Source organism: Cuculus canorus, chromosome 26 (assembly GCF_017976375.1).
Source record: "Cuculus canorus isolate bCucCan1 chromosome 26, bCucCan1.pri, whole genome shotgun sequence".
Classification (NCBI taxonomy): Eukaryota; Metazoa; Chordata; class Aves; order Cuculiformes; family Cuculidae; genus Cuculus; species Cuculus canorus.
In genome coordinates, this window is record NC_071426.1 from 2381081 (window position 1) to 2396042 (window position 14962).

Below are 14962 nucleotides of genomic sequence, written 5' to 3' on the forward strand. Positions count from 1 at the left end.
TGTTCTCACACAGGAGGTTCTCCAGCCCTCAGTTCATCTCCGTGGCCTCCTCTGGACTCTCTCCAACAGCTCCATGTCCTTCCGTGATGAGGACTCCAGAACTGGATGGAGGGCTCCAGCTGGGGTCTCATGAGAGCAGAGCAGGGGGAGCAACAAAGCTTGAAGTGCAAAGAAAACTACTCCCAATCATCAGTCTCTTACACTTATTTCGATTTTCCTCAGCTTTTTTTTCCCTTTTATTAATAAAGGCTTCGTTAACAAGCAGCAACAGAAACTCACATCAGGGAACTAACTACACCAAGGAACCAAGTCATCCATTAAAACAACATTCCTCTTTATTCTTTCCTTTTCAAATCCTGGATTTAGTCACCAAAAATCAAAGTTGAAAGGTTCCCAGTGAGGAAGAACAATACCACAGCACCGACTGTCACATCTGCCCCACGAGGCAGCAGATCCCACTGGCACAGCGGGGATCGGCGATGTGGGGATCAGGGATGTGGGGACCAAGGATGCTTGGAGAGTTGGGGTTGTTCAGCCTGGAGAAGAGAAGGCTCCGAGGAGACCTCATAGCAACCTTCCAGTACCTGAAGGGGCTCCAAAAAAGCTGGAGAGGGGCTGTTCACACAGGATTGTGGGGATGGGATGAGGGGGAATGGGTATAAACTGGAGAGGGGCAGATTTAGACTGGACATTAGGAAGAAATTCTTCACCATGAGAGTGGAGAGATACTGGTCCAGGTTGCCCAGAGCAGTGGTGGCTGCCCCATCCCTGGAGGTCTTCAAGGCCAGGTTGGATGGGGCTCGGAGCCCCTGATCCAGTGGGAGGTGTCCCTGCCCATGGCAGGGGGTTGGAACTGGATGATCTTTAAGGTCCCTTCCAACCCAAACTATTCTTTGATTCTCTGATGCTGGATGGCAACAGGATCAGGCCTGGAGCAGGTGGGGAAAACTACCCTGGTACTCTAGTATCTCCCAAATTGGGGATCCCTCCCGCCTGCAGGATTGATGGCTTCAAGTTGTGCCGGGGGAGGTTTGGATTGGCTATCAGGAAACACATCTTTACCGAAAGAAGGATGAAGTCTTGGACCAGGCTGCCCAGGGCAGTGGTGGAGTCTCCATCCCTGAAGGACTTCAAAGAACACGTAGACGTGGCACTTGGGGACATGGTTTAGTCAGCACGGTGGGGTTGGGCTGATAGATGGACTGCATGAGCTTGGAGTTCTTTCCAGCCTTAATGATTCTATGATGCCTAAAAGCTGTTTTACCCCCCTACTGGCATCTATTAACCCACTAAAACCCATCCCTTGACCCGACAAACTGGTCAGAGCTGACACCGCTGGGATGCTGAGCGTGCCTGGATCACGCGTGCTCTGCTAACCTGTCCCCAGTGTGTCCATACAGCGCTTTGCCGAGGAGCAGCCGTCCCATCAGTCAGCAATTAACAGCTGATCCCTATTATTTTTGATAAACAGCCGATGGGATCTCAGCGGTCGCACATTTCGGATGAGCCTGACCCATACCTTTGCGCTCTCCGACCACACTACGGGGGCAAAGTTGGGTTTAGAGAGCGAGGCGTCGACGTCCTGTTGGGATGGGGCCGGGGCCACGCGTGGGCGAGCAGATGTCCCCCCGCAGCGCCCTTCGCAGCCTTTAATCGTGCAGAAACCCCGTAACTTTTAAGGTTAATAAAGCCCTTGTTTGCTTAAGATAGCACCTGTTTCTATGGTGACACTTGCAACCCAGAGCCTGTTTATCAACCGGCAAGGAGAAACGTTCTGACAAACGCGGCCGTCGGAGCAACTCTGTGGGTTGAAGACCACCAGTGGCACCAGGACCTCTGGGACCAGGCAGGAATGCGCGACCCGAACCTGCTGATCTTGCACTCATGGGCTCTGCAACATCATGGGAGCGACCGTAGCCCAAGGGCTGGATCTCCCGCAGGGAGAGAAGCCATCGGATGCCATGGGCAATGGGCTGAGAACGGCTCTCCGAACTCCGTGTTGAGATATTTCCCTTCTCTGACTCGTCCATAAGCGCCGTGCCTCAGTTTCCCCACTCCCCCATGCTCAAGCAAGGGGATGCTGGAGCGAGCTGAGCCCTTCGGGGTGCCAGCAGCACCCAGTAGGTCCCGCTCGGCTCCAGCCTGGCGCAGGATTTCTCCCGGCTGGCAGAACTGGTTTCCATAACGACTTTCTGTTACAAACATATTTTGATAAAAATAAAGTTAAAAACGGCGAGGCTTTAGTGGAGTACAAATTCACTGCTCTCGCCCTCCCCCTCCTTTCTCCCCAAGGAGGGGGAATAAAGATGGAAAGCTTTCCATCTAAAGGGCAGTATTTTCCCCCCTTCTTTTTTTTTCTGAGCAGACAACGCAAAAGCCTTGTTTACTGGATTTCGCTGTAAACTGGTTCCGACTCTGCCTGGTTACCTGATGCTCTACAGTCTATACAGGATAATGTGATAAATTCATTTCCAATTCACTGCATTATCCTTTGAATATTTTAATGACTCATTGAATGGAGCGAAAGGAAGGGGGGGAAAAAAAAAAGCTATTTCAAATGAACAATTATGCTGCATTAGAGTAAAGGCTGATTATATTTAAACACTGCTTGCATGGATAACGGGACATATCGACCTCCGCCTATAAGAGCTAATTTGGCTCTTATCTCTAAATAATTTTACACTGCAAATTACCATGAAAACCTAAAGGGCTTTAAAAACATTCATCAAAAGATATTATTCCACTTTGTAGCAACATTTTTATTTAAATTATTTTGAATGGGAGTGAAAGCATCATCTCGCGTTTGACAATGGGAGGAGCGGCGGAGGAGCGGCTGATAAGGAACTGGCGAGCGGCACTGCTGGGGATGGGATGCTCCATCCCGAAACACACCTGGGAGAGCAAATTCTGAGCTGAATCCCGGAGCTGGTGACTTGCCAAGGTAGGGCAGCACCTCTGATGGCATTTCAACCCAGGGGATGGCGATGCCAGGGAGATGCTGGGGTGATGCTGGGGCGCAAAGGGGTTTTCAGCCCCCCCAGCCATCGCACCGGCCGCTCCGTCCCTCCCCGAAAAAGGCACTTGAAAGGCCCTCTCTGCACCAAAGCAACAGAAGGTGTCATGTAAAGCCTACACGGTTATTTTAGAGCCAGTGTGCAAATAAGCCTGTCAGCTGAAGCTCCTCGGAGCCAAGACTTCCATATAGACCTCAACGATCTGCATTTCAACGAGACACCACGTGTCTGAGCCTGTGGAGGCGCCACGAAGCGGTTTGGGGCTGGGGCTTGGGGAAAACTCGGGGTGCAGCTTTAGGGGAGATGCTGAGACCCCTCTGCCTGCATCCCTGGTGATGGGGACCGACCTTGGGGCTGGAGGACGATGGGTTTGTCTTGGTGTCCTGCGAGGATGGTGCTGCGTTTGGTGGTGTCTTATGGTGCAATAAAGGTTTATATGGATAAACGCGTGTGTGTATATGTGAGATTTATATGTGTGTGTGTACATGAGAGGGATACATATGCACCCACATGATACATAGGATATATACATCATCGTTATATATAAAATATATATTCATATATATTATATCTCTCTATATATATTTGATATAATATATCAAATAAATTATGTATTTTATATAATTTATCCTAGAATAGCTCAACAAGGAATGGACCCACAAGGACGATTCCCTCATCATATCTGTATATTATACCTATTTATCTCATAATAAGAACGCTTAAGGAATACTTGGGGCTGAGCTCAGCCCCATCCCTGGCAGAAACGCAGCACCTGGAGTTGGGAAAGCTCTTCTCCTTCCCAAAAATCTCCTTTTCCCCTCTGCCTGCATAGGCTGGCAAGGAGCTTTCTGACCTTTTATAGCACAAATTGAACTTCTTGAACACCAGGGGCAAAAAAAAACCCCTTCCATTTGCACTGGAGAACTGGATTTAATCCCACATTTCCCATCTTTGCTTAAATGATCTTTAAAAAAAATGAAAAGAACCCCCCAATAATTAGCAATAGCGAATGCCTCGGAAGGATCTTGTGTACAGAAGGGAAAACAAGAGCTTGGGCTTCTTTGCGTTTAGTAAATATTAAAATTAATGAGAGCCTTTCAGGACCCTGTGGTTAGAAATACAGAAGGGTTTCTGTGAAGGATTAAGGAAAAAAAATAAGCCCTGTACACAAATCTCGGCAATTATTCGGAACGCTTTCTGTTTTCCAGCCAATTATTAAATTCATGGAAAGTATTAATATCCAATTTTAATTTGCTCTATAGTCCCATTAACAATAAAAAGTCTAATTAAGGTATCTGTACAGAAAGCCCTCAGCAGTAATTTTGGAGAATAATAGAGGGGAATGACGAGATATTTCTTGTTAAATGCATGCTGCAAATTAATTGATATCTTAATTAGACTTTAGTGCTAAGATTATTAGTCAGATTGATTCAGGGCTGAAACACCTAAAAGATAAAAGCAAGAAAAGAGGAACAAACTCGTCTTCCAAAGCCTTTTTGGGAGCAAAGCAGTGATGTGGTGGGACAGTTCCGTCTGTCCCACGGACACAGAGCTGGGAAGCAGCAAGGATCCAACCCAAAGACTGGATTTATAGACTCATGGAATGGTTTGGGTTGGATGGGACCTCAAAGCCCATCCAGTTCCACCCCCTGCCATGGGCAGGGACACCTCCCTCTGGATCAGTGGCTCCAAGCCCCATCCAACCTGGCCTGGAACCCCTCCAGGGATGGGGCATCTACCACCTCTCTGGGCAACCTGGGCCAGGGCCTCCCCACCCTCGCAGGAGAACATTTCTCCATAAGATCTCATCTCAATCTCCCCTCTTTCAGCTCAAAACCGTTCCCCCTTGTCGCTCCCAAGCTCATGGGTTTCTGGCCATCAACACCTCCAGGGATGGGACATCCACAATTTCCTCGCTCTTTGCTTCCATGGACCGGAAACAATTTGCTTCCCTGGGCTGGAAAATTTATCACCGGCAAGATTTTCACCAAAAGTGCGGGTTTTTTTTTAACCGAAATAATAAATGGCAGCAAGAGATGCCGGAAAGCACCAATGTTCTGTGCCGAGAAAACCGGTGGTGGGGAGTTTTCAAAGCGGGATTTTTTTCAGCATTTCCTTAGAAGCAGCAGCAAATAAAAAAAGGCAGCAATATTTTTGGACCAGCTCGGCTCTATATAGCCTGAGGAAGCACTCCCCTACCTACACGCCGAGCACCATTTACATTTCTCTCGCAAACTCTCATCCTTTGGGATCTCACTGAGATGCTGCCATACCGACAGAGATGAGCATCCCATAGGAATCCAACTTCTCCAGGGCAGGAACACCCCACGCGCTCCGGTGCTCAGGGAAGCCCCCAAGCTTAATGGGACCCCAATATATGGACCTCGCGGAAGGGACTTACTGGGATGTCGGTGACCAGCCAGTGCCTCCAGAAACGCTTCTTGGGGTTGGCTCTGCTGGGAGCGTCGGGGTCCACCAGCACCAGCACGTACTTCTTGTTCTGCAAGAGAGGAGAGGAGAGCGCGATGGGACCAGGGGCTTGTGCCGGTGGTGTGCGAGCAAGGAGCATCCCTCCAGGAGTTCTATCAGCCCCCCAAACACACGTTCTTTCACGCTTTCCCATCTATGCACACTTTAACGGTGGTGTTCGTGCCAAATACACAGAGAAGGCGAGCGAAGAACACGCAGTAGGGGAACACAAGGGCCACAAACCCGCTTGGGATGATCTGGTGATCCTGGGCTGAGAGACAATAAAACCCAGAGAAGAGGAGACAGAGGGGAGACCTCCTCGCTCCCTGGATGGAGGTTGTGGGGAGGTGGGTGCTGGGCTCTTTTCCCAGGTAACAAGCGATAGGATGAGAGGGAATGGCCTCAATTTGTGCCAGGGGAGGTTTAAATTTGATATTAGGAAAAATTTCTTTACTAGGAGAGTGGTGAAGCCTTGGACCAGGCTGCCCAGGGCAGTGGTGGACTCACCATCCCTGGATGGGTTCAAAGAATGTGTAGACGTGGCACTTTGGGGTGTAGTTTAGCAGGAACGGTGGGATTGGGCTGATGGGTGGGCTGGTTGAGCTCAGATGCTTTTCCAACTTTAATGACTCTGCGCTCTAAACCTCTCCAAAGAGCAGCAGGAGAGGGCTTCTCTACTACCTCCAAATTAAAGGCATCAAAGAGAATTTCCTTCCCTGCCAGCCATCCTCTAACCACATCCTAGAGCGGCGCAGGGCAGAGCGATGCAGCACAGCGTTGGGGGCTTTCCACTGAGGTTTGCAGTCCCTGGAAGTGGGGGACACGATATTTTGGGGATTCCAATCCAGCTCCAGCCCCAGTGTGGTGGCTGGGGAGAGGCTGGACACGCCAGCCCCTGTCAGATTGGCCGTGCGGGGCTAAGCTCTACCTACTGACCACAAACTAACCAAGAGATGAACCCTCGAGGGCTTCGAGGGCACTCCAGGCATCGCTCTGCCGCTCGCTGACATGCAGCAAGGAGGATGCAAGAAGGCAAAATCCCTGCCTCACCACTCGCCCAGGGTTTGGGCAACAGCTCCTGGGTGATGGCAACCAGGTAAGGAGAGCAGGGATGCACGGACGGTGATGATTCAGCCCCCAGAGTCCTCCCTGGGTCCCCACTGAGGGTGTCCTGCACCCCAGGGTGCCACAGACATGGTGAGACAAGGTGGATATTTTGGTCCCTTGAGGATGGAGCTGGGTTTGAAGTGACCTCTGGAGGCTGGAAAGAAAACCTGCTGATCTCAGGGGATTTGGCAGGACCTCAGGCACCAGATTATCCTGCAAGCACCCAGATTAAGGGATCTATATCCTAATAAAACCTCCAGGTGCATCTGTCAGCTTGCCAGTGGTGCCACGCATCGCTGCAGCCCGCCCGAGGGCTGGCGTTTCATAAACGGCTGGGGGATTTAGCCATGCAATTCCCACCAAAATTAGCTGGAGCTCTGCACTTAAATCCCCCGGATGCTTGTGAAACCAGGCAGGGATTTTCACAGTGAGATCGTTGGGGCAGAGACAATATTTTTTGCTCCATTGCCCAACCTCTGGTTTGGGCAAATGGAGCAAGAAAGCCATAGGGTATTGTGATATCCAGAGATCCGCTGTCACCCATTCCCTTTACACCCCATGTGGGCTTTGCATCACTCAAGCCCTCCTTGCACACCTCCCCAACAAGAACAGGTTTCACCAGAAAACGTGGATTTAAACCCATTTATCTTGCAACAATTGCAAAGAAAATCCTCGGTTCATGCCCCTGCCCTGCCTGGCATGGAGCTGCTGCCCCGCTGCATTAATCCCAGACAACCTCAAGGTATTTGGATCGCATGGGGGTGTTTACGCCACCCATGCAGATGTGTGCAAGGAAAAAGGGGCTGTGACGATGCCACCGTGTGAGGCCGAAGCTCAGGACCTCGGTGCTGAGCTGCCACCTCCCTCCCCGCATCACTCGCAGCTGCAGCTGCCTGCATCGCCGAGAGCCTCCCGGAATAAAACCCAGCAATATTCCACGCTGGTGCCGGAATGGGTGTTTAATGGGAAGGAGGAGGAGGAGGAGGAGGGGGAGAGAAGAAGCCCGACAACCCAAAAAACCCTCCGCTGCAAGTGTGAAGGAATTTGAGCTCTAACTTTGGGGAGGGTGCGGAGCTGAGCACGGCGTTTCTGAATCTCTCGGCTCTGCGCGGGAGCCCAGCTGGTGGGAACAGAACGTGTAGTCATGGGACTGTCATCGTGTGCTGTCCAGGTTAACATGTAGCATTTCTATTACTATTAACAGACTTTCTGCTCCTCACTCCATCTGTTCTTCGAAATAATTGCAGTTGTACAGACCATGCCTTTGCTACAGGCAGGCTCTGGGGAGAGGGGAGCGCTTTTATGCACGGGGGAAAAAAAATAGAGAGGAGAAGGATGGGGGGGGGGAATAAAAAAAAAGTGTTAAAAAATAACAGCAAACACGAGAATAGAGTGCAAGCGAAGTTAACAGCAGACTCGCAATTCCATACAGATTGTGGCCTAGAAAGGTGGCAGCGCACGGGGCCGGTGAGCCCAGACCCCCGCGGGGATGGGAGTTGGGGTCAACGGCCCCGAGCCCGGCTGAAAGAGAGGGATTTTGCTCTCTGGTTACCTGCGGGCCACCCTAAGATGCACAATCCCTCACCTTCCACCTAAAGATAGCAAAGCCCTCTACGACCCGAGTTAATCTCCCGCTGCTTAGGTGTCGTCGCATCCCGTGCCAGGAGTCGGGCGATGCTCCCAGGGACCCTAAAATCACCCCGAAAGCCAAGCAAACCCTCCGGCCGGTGTCCCCAAGTGTCCCCAAATGATGAGGAAGGTGTTTTTTTCACTCCAAAGCAACGGAGCGGCCCCAGTGTTGGTGATTTTAGGGGTTTATTTAATGCTGAAATCCCTCCTCGACACAGGCTAACAGCATTAGCTGCTGCCAGGGCTCCAGACAGGAGCCAGCCCGGAGTGACACGGGAGCCGCTCAGCTTTACAAGCATGAACCAGCCCCAGGGATTTTTGGAGAAGGAGGAAAGTGGGTTTAGATCAGAAAATTCTGCTCCAGCGCAGAAGAGCAGGCTGCGTTTTACTTTGCAGAGGGAAGGAAGGAAGAGGGAGAGGGAAGAAAAAAGCCATTTTGGGTTACGGCAGCTGAAAATTTGGGGTAACAAAGCCTCCTTAACACCTTGTCACCCTTTCCTGCTCAGTTTGGGGCGTGGAGAAGCTCCGAGAGTGCTGGATCTGGCAGGGAAACAATGCATCCCACCAGTGTCATGCCAACGGGGACACGTGCAGGGGACACGCTTCCCTGCTCCCCGAGCGCTCCTCTCGCCGGGCTGTTTCTCATTTAGCATTTACCCACCGCAACGAGCTGCTGCCCTCACCCAGAGCTGGTGCTTTACCCCTTGCTTTTGCACCCCACGTCTTCAGGCGAAGGCGCCCTGCCCTGCTCCGACACCCGAAACGGAGCCAAAGCAGCAGAGCTGGTGGCAGATGACAGCAACGCTGCGTGTCGTGTTTTCCCTTCTAATTGTTTCTAGAGGGGAGCAGCAGCGCTATCGCCACTTCTTCCTGACGAAAGCATCAACTCCTCCGATTAGCCACAGGTTTAGGAAACTTGCTCGGAGCAGGCAGGGACTTTTCAAGAGGCGAGGCAGGCAGGAGAGGGATTTGTGCGCTGAGGATACACACACAGCTCAATAGATCCCGCGGAGCCGGGGCTGCACAGGAATTAAAGACTTATCCAAATGAAAGCAAATAGGGTGTTAAGCGACACACATGTAGAGCTAGCGGTTTCCTTGGAAACCAGTGCACATGGAAGCGGCACACATGCGGCGCCCCGGCATTTTCGGCAGCTCTGGGGCGGCCCTGGGGCTCTGTCCTGCTGGTTAGGGATGGAATCGGAGCAAAGCCCCGTGCCCTCAGCATGCCTGGCTGCAGGATATGGAGAAAAATGACACGGAGTTGCTTTGTCCCGGCTGGGAAGGGAGGATGGATGGTGCCCAGCTTTGCTGGCCCCGCTTATCTTAGAAATTTAATCCCCAAACTAAGGAACAGTGATGGGCAAAGGCCTGACTCCAACCCAGAACCCACTTCCCAATGGAAGTGAATTTGGCTGATTTTGCAAAGCCCACCTGGTCCTTCCCAGCTCCTCCATCTCTTGGAGCTGCTCCTTGTTCACACCCGCTCACAGCAAGGGCTGTTACGGTGCTCACCGCCCTTCGCAGGAAAACATTTCTCCCTAAAATCTCATCTCAATCTCTCCTCTTGCAGCTGAAAACCGTTCTCCCTCATCCTCTCCCTGCCTTCCCTGATCCAGAGCCCCTCCCCAGCTTTCCTGGAGCCCCTTTCAGCACTGGAAGCTGCTCTAAGGTCTCTCCCCAGACCCTTCTCTATGTCGCTGCAAAGGATTTCATGGAAGAAGACAATGCAGACCAAGTCTGGCCACTCTCTGCAGAGATGGGATGGAGCGACGCATCCCAAGCACGCAGCACCCGGCTGGGAGCTTCCACCCCAGTGGGATGGCCAAAGGAGAGCTCAGTTTATGCAACTGCAAACCAGAACAGCTAAATATACTAAAAGCGACCTGCCAGAGCAGGGCAGGAGCTCCGGGGTGGGCAGGGAGGTGGGCAGCATCCTGGGAAACATCCTGGGAAGCATCATTCCCGGCTCTCCGAGGGATTGCTTGAGGGCTCCAGCCTGTGTCCCACTGGTGTGAGAGGCAAAGCTGCTCCTCCTGCGAGGTGGAAGGGCTGCGAGCACCAGCTGAGAGCTGAGAGTCAATCTGGGCTTCTTTCTTGGCTCGTCCCCAGTACTAAAAAGTTTCTATAACGGGCACATAGTTAGCAATTCTGCTGCTGATGCTTCGCCAAAGAGAAATTCTAGCTCCTTCTTCGGTGGCTAAAAACACAGGGGGTGGGGGGAGGCAGGCAAAAAAAAATTGTTTGCAACCAAGTCCGTTATTGTGGCTTTGGGAAAGCGCTGGAGAGCGCAGGCAGGATTTTACCTCCTTATTTTAAACCAACACCTCACCGCTTCCGTGCTCTTCTCCCCCTGCAAAAATAGGTCAGCGATATCAACCCTACTCCGCAGGACTTGCCCAAGGGGACAAGCAGCACTGTCTGAACGCTTGACCCAGCTCCCCCAGTCGCAGGTCGGTGCTCCCCCGCTGGTCCAGCGCTGCCGGAGGGAACTTCATTGACTTTCCAACACTCTGCAACTCTCCCCAGCCCTTCGTGCTCCCCCGGGGATCGCTGCAGCGAAAACGGCCAAATATTTATGCAGCCTAATGTTCTAATAAGAATTGATTAATCCAGGAGTGTTAAAGTAAGCGCTTTAAAGCTCTGCTCCCAAATTAAAGTCTTAGGATGCTTTAAGGAACAGTTTCTTTGCCATGAAAGAAGAGCAGTTTGTTTGGTAGCAGAATAAACCATCGTCTCGCAATGGAACGGCAATGGGTGTGTTGCACGCTCCACATAACCAAGCGGAAAGTGGTTTAAACCTTCCAAGGGGTCCTTGATGCTGTGAATATGGGATTGCAAGAGGTGGCTGCGGAGGAGGCTGCGCCTCTGATCGCTTTCAGGGAGGGAGGAGAGCAACAGGCTGTGCCTCGCCTCCCAGAGTCCCCATTGCAGCTCATGCTCTGGGGCTTTCCCTCAAATTAAGGTCCAGCTTCAATCATTATCACCATCACCTTCAAGTTGACTGCCAGGCACTGAATATTAGGGGAATCATGGAATGGGTTGGGTTGGAAGGGACCTCAAAGCCCATCCAGTCCCACCCTTTGCCATGGGCAGGGACACCTCCCACTGGCTCAGGGGCTCCAAGCCCCATCCAACCTGGCCTGGAACCCCTCCAGGGATGGGGCAGCCACCACTGCTCTGGGCAACCTGGGCCAGGGCCTCCCCACCCTCACAGCAAAACATTTCTCCCTAAAATCTCACCACAATCTCCTCTCTTTCCGCTTAAATCATCACCACCATCACCTGCAAGCTGACTACCAGGCACCGAACACCAGGGGAGCGGGGTGCCTCATCTCTGCCCATCTTCCATCCCAAAGAGAAACCCAGAAAGCACCAGGAAAAAAAGAGCATTAACCCCCCCAAGAGCTGTTTTTCCATCCCCCGCCTCCTTCCCCAGCAGCTATTTAATGCCATTTGGGTGGCAGGCAGTGAGCTAACAAGCACCACGCGCTCGTCCCTGGGCTGGGAACGCCAAGGCCGGCAGCGCTGCCCGCTCCGTGTCCGAGGACGCCGGGATGAACTCGAGGGAAGCGACACATTTCCCGAGCGGTCTGCGAGGAGGAGGAGGAGGAGGAGGCGACGAGCGGCCGCGGTGGCAGAGCGCAGCCTTCCAGCCCAATTACTATCAAGCGAGAGGACACATGGATTGGTGACATTTGACATTTCCTACAAAATATTTTGATGCAAAATGGCATTTCCGTCACAAATTATTTTCCAAATCTTGGCTTGGGTTGGGGTGAGGGTTTGTTGGGTTTTTTTTTAATAGGGAAAAAAAAACCCACAAACCCAGAGGATTGCACACAGCGACATTAGCAAAGAAAGAAAGGAAAGGGTCCATCGCTTCCCCACTGTAAGCAAAGAAGTTGTGGTGGTCATGCAGACAGCGTCGATCGGGGTAAATGCACCCAAAACTTTCCGGCTTTGCTCTAGGACATCACGGTGCCCCCACCCATGCACCCACACAGCCCTCGGGAACCCTCAAAGGGTGTTTTGCTCCCGCTCGCCCCTATCCAAGCAAGGAAAGGAGCTGCTCTGACCCAGGAGCATCGCAAGGCAGGGATTATGGGAACCTCTGAACTCTGTGCTACCAGACCCCTCGGGAAAGCTGAAATGACTTTAAATGCCTAAACATTTTAAAACAAACCCTGGAAGAATTCAGCTCCCAACTTCTCTCCTGCTTTCTCTCCCTCCTCGCTCTCTCTCTCCCATTTTTACGGTTTCCAGAGCTGTTTTACGCCTCATTACCTGCACACTGTGAGTGATGTCTGTCGGTCCTAGAGCTGTAAATACCTTAAATCATGCTTCATTAAGAATATCTATGGTGCTATTAAAGAGCTATAATAGACAACGAGTTAACAGATGATTAAATATGAACTCCATTTGTGTCAGTCACCAGCGTGCAGGAAGAGGATTTAAGTTTTTTAAACTCGCTCTCATTATCTGGGGAAGTGGGGATGCAGCTGGCAGGGAAGGAGGGGGGATGGAGGGATGCTCGATGGGGATAGAGGGATGATTGGATGGGGATGGAGGGCTGCTCGGATGGGGATGGAGGATGCTCGTATCGGAGTGGAGGGATGCTCGTATTGGGATGGAGGATGCTCTGATGTAGAGATGCTCAGATGTGAATAGAGGGATGCTTGGATCAGAGCGGAGGGATGCTCGGATGGGAGTGGAGGAATGCTTGGATGGGGGGATGCTCGAGTGGGGATGGAGGATGCTCATATCAGAGTGGAGGGATGCTCATGTTGGGATGCTTGGATGGGGATGGAGGATGCTCTGATGTGGAGATGCTCAGATGTGAATAGAGGGATGCTTGGATCAGAGCGGAGGGATGCTTGGATGGGAGTGGAGTAATGCTTGGATGGGGGGATGCTCGAGTGGGGATGGAGGATGCTCGTATCGGAGTGGAAGGGTGCTCGGATGAGGATGGAGGATGCTTGGATCAGAGTGGTGGGATGCTTGGATTGGAGTGGAGGAATGCTTGGGTGGTGTGGAGAGATGCTTGGATGGGGAAGGAGGAAGGTCAGTGTGGAGAGATGCTTGGATGGGGAAGGAGGAAGCTCAAATCTGGGTGGAGGGATGCTCATATTGGAGTGGAAAGATGCTTGGATGAGGGTGGAGGATGCTTGGATGGGAGTGGAGGGATGCTTGGATGGAGATGGGGAATGCTCGCATGTGGAGATGCTCAGATGCAGATGGAGGGCTGCTCGGATCAGAGTGGAGGGATGCTCAGATGGGGATGGAGGATGCTTGGATTGGGTGGAGGAATGCTTGGATCTGGAGATTCTCAGATGCAGATGGAGGAATGCTCATATCGGAGTGGAGGGATGCTTGGGCGAGGGTGGAGGGATGCTCAGATGGGGATGAGGTGCAGAGATGCTCCTGAAACAAGGACACCTGGGAAGAGCCAGCTCCTCTGCATTGTGACTCCAAGTTGAGGGTCCTAGCAGCCCTTTCCTGGGCTGTTCCCACACACAGAAGGAAATAGCACCCATGATATGTGCAACAGCTCAATCGTTGGGGTCTAGTAGCCAGAAATCAAAAAAGAAAAGAAAAGAAAGGAGGAGAAGGAAAAGGAGGAGATGTCAGATTGCTCTGGATGGGATGGGGAGACGAATGGGTACCCAGGAGGATGGGTGGATGGGGTGCGGAGATGGTTGGGTCCCCAGGAAGAAGGGCTGGAGGCCAGCGGGATGGGTGGTGATGTAAAAGCAGACTGAGCATTGCTGTCTTTCTGATAAAATAGCTCAGCACAAATAAATTGCCAGCATGCAAATTAAATAATAATTAACATTATTAAAATGCCAGAAGCACACAAAAATACTGGGGAAAATGAAATAATGAGTGTTTTCTGATTTCTGGATTAGATTTTTCTCTACAAAAAGAAAGAACAGTTTCAGGGGCAGCTTCAGCAACAGTGGATTATCCCACTATGTGTGCATTATCCCACTTTGAGCTGAGCCCAAACACCCAGCACGTGTCCCACTGCCAAACTGGCCCTGGAAAAAGAGGTGAGAGGTGGTAAAGTAATTACCCCTCTTTAGCAAATTGACCGTTGTCGTGGGGGATGTTGCCATGGTCTGTGCAAGGATGCAACGGGGCTCATCATGCCATGGGGCACAAGGGGATGAGCGATGCCTCCCTGACTCCTCCTCATCACCTTTTCCATCCCAGGAGACAATCAGCCTAAAGAAAAACGGGAAATGGGGCTGTGTACAGTGTTGACACCAAGTAAAGTTGCCCCATGCCAGCTGTAGGGAGCTGCCCTGCTCTGCCCCACACCCTCAGTTCCGATGATGCCCATCCCTCCATGGAGAGGAGATGCAGAATGATGCTGAGCAGGTACAACACACCCTTCATGGTCACCAAACCACATCACTGCTCCAAAAAGGAAATCAAGGAATAGTTTGGCTTGGAAGGGACCTCAAACCCATCCAGTCCCACCCCCTGCCATGGGCAGGGACACCTCCTACTGGATCAGGGGCTCCAAACCCCATCCAACCTGGCCTCGAACCCCTCCAGGGATGGGGCAGCCACCACTGCTCTGGGCAAAAATCACCAGTCTAAGACCTTACAGGAAGAGCGGAAGAACATGTTCAGATTCCAACAAGCACCCAGAGCTCTGCAACCTCCCTATTTCTCATTCCCGAGTACACCTTGACCCCTCGCTGCCCGTCACGACCCCGATCACCGGTCGCAGGA

The 14962-nt window shown here is 51.8% G+C and overlaps 1 protein-coding gene across 10 annotated transcripts in view; it reads right to left on the minus strand.

Moving 5' to 3' along the window:
• The window catches only part of PEBP4 (phosphatidylethanolamine binding protein 4), a 96504-nt gene that overhangs the window by 44807 nt on the left and 36735 nt on the right, over window positions 1–14962 (minus strand). For all 10 annotated transcript variants that reach the window (XM_054049765.1, XM_054049759.1, XM_054049769.1 and 7 more), the window contains one exon: window positions 5416–5514. In XM_054049765.1, the coding sequence (XP_053905740.1) occupies window positions 5416–5514 (99 nt within the window). The remainder of the gene's footprint in view (window positions 1–5415; window positions 5515–14962) is intronic.